Source organism: Fistularia commersonii, chromosome 19, assembly GCF_037954325.1.
Source record: "Fistularia commersonii isolate RoL2024-O1a breed Wild chromosome 19, RoL_Fcom_v1.0, whole genome shotgun sequence".
In the NCBI taxonomy this organism is placed as follows: domain Eukaryota; kingdom Metazoa; phylum Chordata; class Actinopteri; order Syngnathiformes; family Fistulariidae; genus Fistularia; species Fistularia commersonii.
Window position 1 is genome coordinate 5734027 of NC_141302.1, and position 9775 is coordinate 5743801.

At 41.6% G+C, this 9775-nt stretch overlaps 3 protein-coding genes across 4 annotated transcripts; 2 read left to right on the forward strand and 1 right to left on the reverse strand.

The window, feature by feature from the left end:
* The first annotated feature begins 207 nt into the window (after positions 1 to 207).
* LOC147223526 (uncharacterized) lies at positions 208 to 2311 on the forward strand. The gene has a single exon (XM_086166418.1). The coding sequence runs from the start codon at positions 405 to 407 to the stop codon at positions 1824 to 1826; it is 1422 nt and encodes a 473-aa protein (XP_086022544.1). The 5' UTR covers positions 208 to 404; the 3' UTR covers positions 1827 to 2311.
* gmpr2 (guanosine monophosphate reductase 2) lies at positions 2298 to 7395 on the reverse strand. Of its 2 annotated transcripts, XM_086166419.1 has the most exons (10): positions 7328 to 7395; positions 6902 to 7014; positions 6710 to 6829; positions 5572 to 5655; positions 5304 to 5477; positions 5131 to 5212; positions 4705 to 4811; positions 4409 to 4451; positions 3608 to 3767; positions 2298 to 3510 (listed from the first exon to the last, which is right to left on the reverse strand). In XM_086166419.1, exons 2-10 carry the CDS (start codon positions 6986 to 6988, stop codon positions 3321 to 3323), a joined length of 1047 nt encoding a protein of 348 aa, XP_086022545.1. In that variant the 5' UTR covers positions 6989 to 7014; positions 7328 to 7395; the 3' UTR covers positions 2298 to 3320. The 2 variants fall into 2 exon arrangements, with proteins under 2 accessions (XP_086022545.1, XP_086022547.1); XM_086166421.1 differs by lacking the exon at positions 7328 to 7395 and having other exon boundaries at positions 6902 to 7117.
* Positions 7396 to 7705: 310 nt separating this feature from the next.
* On the forward strand, positions 7706 to 9737 carry nedd8 (NEDD8 ubiquitin like modifier). The gene is made up of 4 exons (XM_086166423.1): positions 7706 to 7895; positions 7982 to 8029; positions 8250 to 8332; positions 9216 to 9737. The coding sequence occupies exons 1-4, from the start codon at positions 7878 to 7880 to the stop codon at positions 9340 to 9342; spliced, it is 276 nt and encodes a 91-aa protein (XP_086022549.1). The 5' UTR covers positions 7706 to 7877; the 3' UTR covers positions 9343 to 9737.
* The last annotated feature ends 38 nt before the right edge of the window (positions 9738 to 9775 follow it).

A 9775-nucleotide genomic window follows, 5' to 3' on the forward strand; every position in this document is an offset into this window, starting at 1 on the left:
GAAACTCTGGCCCAACAATTTCCTTCGGGATGAATAAAGTTGTTTTTATTCTTATTCTTAATACAAGCTGCAAGCCGATAACGTCGTATAAACGGGTCACATGTCTTTGCAAGTCAGAAAAATAAATCCCCTCTCACAAATCATTACCCATCCCTTCGTGTGAAACGAAACTCAAGCAGTGAGTTCCGCGTTTGGTCCCTCCCTTTCCAAATTACAGTCAGACCATTCGGACCAGACGCAGCCTTTTAGCAGGAATATCAGGTTCTTTATTGCATGTTTGTCCTTAGATTCTAAGACAGAACAGCAAGGGAGTGGAGGTCAACTGAGGACGGGAGTCAACACTGGGTATTCATTTTTCAGACGTCAGTGTTTAAGATTTTTTTTTTTTCTATTTTTGTCAAAAGATGGCTGTAAATCAGCAAGAGGGTGCGCGCGTTGTCTTGTGCGAGATGTGTCCTGAGGAGGAAAGGAAGCCAGCACGGAAGACCTGCATGAAATGTGAGATCTCCATGTGCGTCCAGCACCTCCAAGCTCACCTCACCACTCCTGTGCTACTGCAAACTCATCCTCTGACTGAACCGATGGATTTGGGGGGGGCCAGTAAATGCCCCCAACACGGTAAACTCCTGGAGTACTACTGCTTGGACGACCTAACCTGCGTGTGTGTTTCCTGCGCCATCGAGGATCAGCACCGTCTGCACAATATGAAGACCTTCCCCACGGCTCACAAAGAGCTCGCCGAGATGCTGGAAGCACACGAACAAGCCTTAATGGTGAAAAGCGATGATGAAAACACAAGTCTGGAAAAGTGGGAGGTCACTGAGAGAGAGAAGCTGAGAAGCCATAGCCGGTGTCTCATTGAGTCTATAAACCACCTGCAGGATATTGTTTTGACCGGTGTTCAGACTTCGGTTGCTGCTCGTATGGCGGCCATCAAAACCAGCAAGAGCAGCATCCAAGCGTCAAAGGAGACCGATACTTTCAGATTCCTGCAGATGTATTCCCAGGTGAAACAACATGTGGAGGAGGCCAAGGCTGTGGACTTACGAAAAGGGCTTGAGCCCGGCAGCAAACGAGACAAACTGGTTGGGGAATTAATGCAGAAGGGTGAAGAGATGTTGGTGCAGGCAGACCAGTTATGGTATTTGCTGCTGTCTGTGGTCGACCCTGAAAACCACCAGATCTATAATTCTGATTCAGAGATGATCTTTGTTCCCCAGATTATGGCGGGCAGCATGTCACTGTCTGAAGATAAAAGAACATTGTTCTACCATAAATGGTTGGGCGAGTGCAGCGCTACTCTCCAACCCCTCAATGAACAACCAGCTGCTAGCATCCAGAGCTGGCTCGTGAAACTTTCAAGCGGCTTTGTTTGGACCATCGGTGTATGTGACAGACCGTCACTAAAACGCTCAACGAAGCGACGCGGCTACTACCTGTGCTGCAAAGACAACCAGGCCACATTGCACACAGCAAATAATGCAGCTGGCACAGTTCTGATCAATGATGTTGATGCAGTTACTGAAGGGCCCCTCACCGTGGAAGTGTGTTGGAACGTCACCGCTAACTCGCTGGCTTTCTTCAGCAGGCCAGGAGAGAAGAGAAGAAGGGAAATTGTCACAATTGAAATGGGCTCAAACAAGCTGGATCTGGTGCCTTTTATCCAAGTTGGACAGAAATATGACCAAACCAACAATGGATCTGTGAAGATTAAGTTGTGCTCCTGTGATAGTAACTGGAACATGGGGAATAGTTTGAGTGGTAGAAGCAGCTGCACCTGTGGGGCAAATTTTAATTCTTCCATCATAGTTTGTGAACTGCAGTAATGGGTAGCAGCTTGCTATTGTGCATAAAGTTAGAAGTAATTGTGCATGAAGTTATATGTAATCAATTCCGTAACCGTGAAATCATTTGTAAGTTTAGGAGTTATACATGAGCAGTAAAAGCAGTAAAATCATTTGTAAGTTTAGGAATTATACATGAGTGCGCATAAGCTATTGTAACTAGCATGTCAGTGGTTTCGGATTAGCAATGGCCTCTAATTGTTGTTGAAATCTTCTTGTCTTGGCAATTGGACTTGACTTTCTTCACTTGAAGACATTTAACCCCTCATCCCAAAAGCTTCTTCATTCTGATGGCTTCTAATGTATGCGCCCAAGTCATGTGTCATTCTGTTTGGTGTTTTTCCTCCATCTACTGGCTGTTGGTGTGTCATTGCATGCTTATAGTGCTATCTAAATGCATCAGCGAACAAGAACAAACTGAAAAACATGTAAAAAATGCTCAATAATAAAGGCTTTATAAATACAAATGTTGAATGTTTTATTGAGGAGATAAATATGAATTAAGATCATTAAATAATGGTTTTATGATTTTCCATTGTAAAAATAATAAAACAAGTGATCGCTTAACAAAAAACCGGGGACACTGTGGAGGGAAACCTTTCCCAATGACCATTTTGACAAATGCCAAGGGCTTGAACACTGATTTCAAAGGCTGTAACCAATGGTAATAAAGTAACAATTACTTTGGTAATGATCAGAAGCTGCTATAGATGTTTGTAGGTCTATTGAAGATTTTAATTTTAATGCTTAAAGAATATAGACATGTGCTCTTGAACTTCATTTTATATAGTATTCAATTGATTATGTGTAAATATTTCCAACTTGAACAAATCATATCTAATCTTAGAAAAATATCAATCAACGATACACATGAGAGTAGTGCATGCTCTCAATAATCAATAAGTTGCGTTGAAAATATAACTAAAAAAAGATAATACTTTGAGAAAATTAAGCATGCCAGCCCCTTCATTTAAAGAAAAAACTGCAAACACGTCTGAATGAATGAATTTCTAAGAACAGTATAAACTTGTAAATTGCAACTGCAGCTGTTAATGGCTCGGACTTTAATAAGACATCAGCAGTGACGTGTGTCAGTAACGGCATTTGTGGCAAATTTCAAAGCCGACTGCTTGCATCTGCAATGTAACTGAAAACCACTGTTGAGTATAATGCACTGAAGTGATAAAACTCATTGGACACGATGACACTGGAATGAATGACCTCCACTTTTAACCATACAGAATCATCTCAATAGGAATTATGTGTTGAGATTTTATATATACCTTAAGATTAGCGCGCGAAAAACAAACAAAACAGAATCGTCACAAACATTTAAAAACCTAATCAAGGTCTGGGTAGATGGCTAAATATGACCGCGTCTTATCACTTTTACACACAAACAAAAAGAGTGTCCTCACATTTTGGAAAGTATTGTACACATGTCCTGTGTTTAGAAGATAAGTTGGACCCAACAATTCAGCCGTCTGTACCAAAAACATTGTTGAGCTGCTGTGTGACTCTGATGAAGGTGGTGCGGCGGCTCAGCTCCTTCAGCTTGGCTGCCCCAACATATGTGCACGTGGAGCGGACCCCCCCCAGGATGTCGCGTATTGTCTCGTCCACTGGACCCTTGTAAGGTACTTCCACCGTCTTCCCCTCAGATGCTCTGAAGGAAAAAAAAAAAAAAAAGACAAGTAATTTCCCAGAGATGTGAGTCATAATCTGTATACTCTCTAATATCTAGTAAAGTGACAAATTCTGACCTGTACTCGGCCACGCCACCTGCGTGCTTCTTCATCGCTACCTCGGAGCTCATGCCGTAGAACAGCTTGTATTTCTTGCCATGTTTCTCAATGATCTCCCCCCCGCTCTCTGAGTGGCCGGCCAACATGCCACCCAGCATTACAAAGTCCGCTCCAGCACCTTAAATTCAGCCGAGCAAAAGCCGTACAAATGAGAATCTGGGTTCAACTGTAATGGAAACAGAGAACCTCTCTATACTGCATCAGAACCATACCAGTAAAACGGATCAAAGATTCTGTTTGGGTCAAATGCTGCTTAAGACAGCAGCCAAGTCCAGTCTCCTTGATAAAATCTGACTACAATAGTCCATGACCTGGATGGCTGAGAACCTTCATTATAGTCACAATAACAGAGTAATATTCGTCTGGTCTCAATCCAAATGCATTGGGAGTGATATAAATTTTAAGAATATCAGCATGAACAGTATGTGTCAGTTGTTTTTCAACTCGCTGTTGTCATGGAAATATTAGAGGTGATCTGTCAAGAATGAAAAAAAAAAATCACTGGGTGAAAAACAGACAAGTGACTCAGCGAGCCTGTAGTGAGCCTGTAAATTACCTTTTGTGCAACAAGTGTGCTAATTTCCAATCTGATGGTCTGACCAAAACATGAGATGTGAAAGTGGTGTCACAGTCAGGAGATTGCATCTGTCACAACTGAATAGTGGTAAAATAAAAAGCCGTATCTTAACTGGGTGACATGAACGAGTTGCGTGATTGTATTTGAGACCATTTTTTATGGAGATTACAAATACAACTCACCGAAAGCCTTCGAGACATCTCCTGGACATGTGCAACCCCCGTCCTGCAGAAAAGAAAAGACATGGGTCAACTTATCAGAACATCATAATATTATGCATCCTCCCAGCAGCGACATGCAGGTCAGCACTTTCTCACTGGGAAAAGCAAACCTTAAAACCTCATCAAAGCAGGCGGAATGGCACCTTGACACTGAGCGGATTTGGAAACGCTAAGGTTAAAGTTGAGGTTAGCGATTGAAATATAAAGCGATCCGTCGTCAATTTTGTAATAGTTAAAATTTGGGTAGCTTTGCTTACAGAAATGATGTGCCCCCCCAATCCATGGGCTGCGTCTGCGCACTCAATCACGGCGCTGAGCTGAGGATACCCCACGCCGGTTTTCTTACGAGTGGTGCACACAGAGCCTGCGGACACAAAGGGGGGAAGGGGGCGAGCCTGATTTGTCTGCGGCGCAGAATTTCTGCAGATGAAAAATGACCTAAGAAAAAACACAAATCTGAGATCTGCTATTTCTTTATGCAACAAATGAGGAGTGGCGATTAGTGCCAACATCAGGATGCAGAATAGGTGGCAATTTATCTGATGTATCCTCGATGAAATGAAGGTCTGACGTGTCAATCAAGCAAGTACGGATTTGCAACTTGGTGGTTTATTTCAAAATTTCACTGCCAATATCGAAAGTTTAATTTTTTTTTTTTATGTGAAGAGAGATTCTGTGATTACCTGGCCCGATGCCTACTTTGATGATGTCAGCGCCAGCCAAGATGAGCTCCTCTACCATCTCACCTGTCACTACGTTTCCCGCCTGAAACGAAAGAATTGTCCCATACTTATTAAAAAAAAAGGCAATCGGTATTCCTCTCCAGTTTACAAACATTAAATAGAAATATGCCAACCATTATAGTGTGAGAGGCGAACTTCTGCCTGACGTCTTTAACAAAGTGGACAAAGTGTTCGGAGTAGCCGTTGGCCACATCGACACAGATGTACTGCAACTTTGGCACCGCTGTCAAGATAGCTGAAATCTTCTCAAAGTCGGTGTCACCAGTTCCTGTGCTGACCGCCACACTCTAGAAGACATGGAGATACTAGAATGAATGGCAGCTCTCAAAAATTAGGAGTTAAAAACTGATTGATGATGAACAGTGATTGTACTTGGAATACCTCTAGGCATTCTGGGTGCTTTGCTGCAAACTCCACCCAGTCATCCACGGAGTAATGCTTATGGACTGTGGTGAAAAGAGTGAACTAATGGGAGAGAGCAACGGACTGAGTGAGATATGCACGAGTCTTATTACAGTAATAACATAATACGATAATTAAGGTAAAATCGCGTGTTTAGAAAACCGGAAAAAGTAGGACCTGCCCTCAGGTTATGCTATGTAATATATCCTATTATCTGGGATTATACTGTATACAAACTAGATTAAATTCAAGTCTTCTCAGTTTGGACTACCCTGACTTGGACTTTTAACTAAGATCCTCTGCAACTTCTGCGGCTGCATTGTTGAGGGCGTATTAACCAGCTGGATCACCGTAGGGTACGGCGGCACCGCTGCTCCGGACCGCAAACGCCTGCAGTGAGTGGTGAGGACTGCAGAGAGGATCACCAGAACTCCACCGCCTTCTCTGCTTAGCATCGACCGCTGCAGGGCCAACAGGAGAGTTGCCTCCATCACCAAGGACCACATACACCCCCAACACGGACTGTTCACACTCTTACCCTCCGGGCGGAGGGACAGGAGTGTGAAAAGTAGAACATCACGACTGAAGAACGTATTCTACTCAACTGCCATTGGCAGTTGAGTCAATACACCATGTTCTACCTCAGGACATTCACCTTATTGTTCACTTCTCTGCACTTTACATCCAGCGCAGTGTCTTACTCAATTGTCCATTTCACATAACTGTTGTTTCAACTGTCTGCATCCAACCTGCACCTTGTGAGTTTGCACACCCGAAGCTGCATTCAACTTTTAAGATTTCAATCTGCACTTTGCACATTGTGTGAACACTAGTATTAACATTTTTACTTGCACTCCTTTCAAATTGCCCAGCGTGTTACAAGTGTTTAAATTTGTTTGCAATGTTTACTTCTGGCTGCAACAATATGCTTATCATTTATTGCTACCTGTCTGACTACAGTGTGGACAGCAAGATTTCATGATACAGGCAAACACATTTCCATACAGTACATATGACAGTAAACTCTTTAAATCTTGAAAGATTAAAATGCTATATTTCAAATTGATGGGGGAATGACAGAACCATTCAAAAACATGCCGTGCACGACCTTGCTCACCTTGTGCAAAGCCAAGGCCATCTCAAAGGTCCCCACTGTGTCCATGTTAGCTGCAATGATGGGGATTCCTCTGTAACTGACTTTTGAGTTTCTGAAGGTAAAGCTCCTCATCAGATCCACCTAAAAAAAGAGACAGCAGAGACTTGGCACCAGCTGTTGAGTCACCTCACCATACTCTGCAAGTAAACTTACCTCGCTTCTGGACTTGAGAGTGCTCCGTTTTGGACGGAGGAGCACATCTTTGAAATCCAGCTTTATGTCATTCTCGATACGAGGCATTTCAGGAACGTAATGTGCTACTAAAGCTTAGAAAAACAAGTATGTCATGGGTCAGTTTACCTCCTATACACACATACCGCAGTCAAGGAACTTGCTGTTTGTACATACATCCATTGCCAAAAGATATTAGTAGGTATCATTTATGCACGTTGCTAATGATATAGGGACAACTCTACACAAGGATAGCTTGACTTCCGTAGCCTAGCTATCAAATTTCCAACTATTACATTCGAGACAACTCTGCTTTAGTATTGAGAGCTTTTTGGCTTTGAAGGGGAGGTCAAACGGCAAAACTCACGTTTATTATTTTTTTGTTTAATCGATAAAATAACGAAATACCTTAAGAAAGTGTTTTTTTCCCCCGGCCAGCGCCGCCGTTTCCCACCGTGCTGAGGGGAAGTTTTTCGGTGACGGACACAAACCGAACGGCAACTTTGTAGTTCTTGAAATGCTTATGCTAACGATAAATGCTCCTCTATGGACTACTCTCACTTTACGGCAACATTCTTAGACGTTGAAAAATCGGAACTACACGATTTCTTTCCATTTCTATTCGTAAACTTTCATTTTTTTTTTTTTTATCAGCACACAAACAATTCTGTAAGATTTTTATAGTTGTCGTGTTTTTGTTTTCCAGACGAAGCAAATAGCCTGTGTAAAATGAGGCGGAACTATTGATAAACAAACCCGTCGGCGGTAGAAACCCCAGGGTAACACAGGACGTGGATTTAATTTTAGTCATGAAATAAGTAGCTGTCCGTTTTTCGTTGCCAATATTTCACAGTGAACTAACATTAAAAGTAATACAGGATATCAGTACCGAATTTCTGTTAGTTTTTATACATTTGTGATCTGCTGAGGGATCCCATTCTCCTGGATTCCGTCAAAGATGCTGATTAAAGTGAAGGTAATGAACAAGCATGACTAGTCCGATTAATCGTAGCCAAAGATTGCATTAACAACGCATTAATAATCGAAAATTAATTTTCACAGACTCTCACCGGTAAGGAGATAGAGATTGACATAGAGCCCACGGACAAGGTAGGATAGTGTTTATTTCTCAGTTTTGACGTTGAAAGAATGTAATTTTGTTTGTTTGTGTGTGTGTGTGTGTGTGTGTGTGTGTGTATGTGTGTATGTGTGTGTGTGTGTGTGTATGTGTGTGTGTGTGTGTGTGTATGTGTGTATGTGTGTGTGTGTGTGTGTGTGTGTGTGTGTGTGTGTGTGTGTTGACCAATGTTTTGCTCTCGGTTAAATCAAGGTGGAGCGGATCAAGGAGAGGGTGGAAGAGAAAGAAGGAATCCCTCCGCAGCAGCAGAGGTTGATCTACAGTGGAAAACAAATGTAAGATTATTTTTTTTAATTTAATCAATACATCTGATGTTGAATTTTTCAAAAGTGCTTTATACATTTATAGATTTCGAGTTAATGTCAGCAAGCGCTAATTTGAAGAAAAAAACTACAATATTGTCTGTCAGATTATGTTGTCTTTTTAAAAACATTGTATTGATTCTATTTGAATTTATAATAAAAACAAATCTAAGCCACGCTAGCCTTCATAATAATGAGCATAAATATTGAGTGTTTTTATTTTTCCTTTTTTTGAATCAAAAATGTATTGTACCACAAATGTTGTATCAATGGACAATTTACTTCGTTCTAAATAGCTTTTTGTTGTAGCTGACAACCACCAGGTAATCAGTTATTGCTTATCTGTGACCTGCTTTTTTAAGATTTACTTCACTCAGAATGAATCGGATCGGGATCAGTGCTACAAATATTGTTATAAAATTATAATGTGTTAAACTGCCATCTACCACTAGATGAGGCAATTTGAGGGGGATTCAGAAGTCGATTTTCATGATTGATAGGCACCATATCTGTCAAGATGTAATAAAAAATACAAACTTCCACTTTAATGTAAAGATTGGGATTTTCATCCCCATTTACAACAAGATAGTACAAGATATGTTAGAGAGGTGCTATGATATCAGAATAATGTAGGCAAGATATACTCATACTACAGTATATACCACAAAATCCACGGCACAGATTCATATAAAACATCACTGATTAAATGACAAAGATCATCATCCAGTTTGGTGTCAACATCATTTGATATTCAGGACAAGACAGAGAGAAAAACAGAAATCTGCCAAGATAAAAAGCATTTTAGCCATTTTAGCTGAAGGCATTAGACTTGACCTACCGTCCACTCTGTTCTCAGGAACGATGAGAAAACAGCAGCAGACTACAAAATCCAGGGTGGCTCTGTTCTGCATCTGGTTCTTGCCTTGCGAGGAGGACAGAGATTCAGCTCTCCTGGGAGCACGGACTTCAAGCCTACATTGTAGCCAATTGCAAGGAAACGTGCCTTCGCTCCGCTGATGGCCTTATTACACAGATACACCGAGGACACGGCGATCGGCAGGTAGAACTGAAGTCAAGCCAATGCCATCAGTAGAAACAGTTATGTCAGGCTCTACTTGTGGCACCACTTCTTTGCAGCCAAAAAATGTTTGCTGCGATCATTTACTGTAAGGTTGCCATGGCGGGACAAAGCACATGTGAAGCTGATCTGGTTATAATTAAGCAAAAAAAGCACCGTTGTGTTTTCTCAAAGCATGTATACACCACTGATGTCATCTTAGCTACACACTCACAGCGCAGCAGATAATCGCCGTACTATTGTTGATGGAGTATCCTTCTGTGGTTGATGTGAATAAAGAGTACTTGGTTTTTATGCAAACACTGACCGGTTACATCAGTTGGAGAAACTTACAGCGA

Coding starts and splice junctions, on each gene's coding strand:
- gmpr2 (XM_086166419.1), bottom strand. CDS start 6,988: ATGCCTCGTATCGAGAATGACATAAAGCTGGATTTCAAAGATGTGCTC. Junction 5,478..5,571: donor AGCACCCAGAATGCCTAGAG/GTATTCCAAGTA, acceptor CATGTCTTCTAG/AGTGTGGCGGTCAGCACAGG. Junction 3,511..3,607: donor GGTGGCGTGGCCGAGTACAG/GTCAGAATTTGT, acceptor TTTTTCCTTCAG/AGCATCTGAGGGGAAGACGG.
- nedd8 (XM_086166423.1), top strand. Junction 8,030..8,249: donor ACATAGAGCCCACGGACAAG/GTAGGATAGTGT, acceptor GGTTAAATCAAG/GTGGAGCGGATCAAGGAGAG. Junction 8,333..9,215: donor ATCTACAGTGGAAAACAAAT/GTAAGATTATTT, acceptor CTCTGTTCTCAG/GAACGATGAGAAAACAGCAG.
- LOC147223526 (XM_086166418.1), top strand. CDS start 405: ATGGCTGTAAATCAGCAAGAGGGTGCGCGCGTTGTCTTGTGCGAGATG.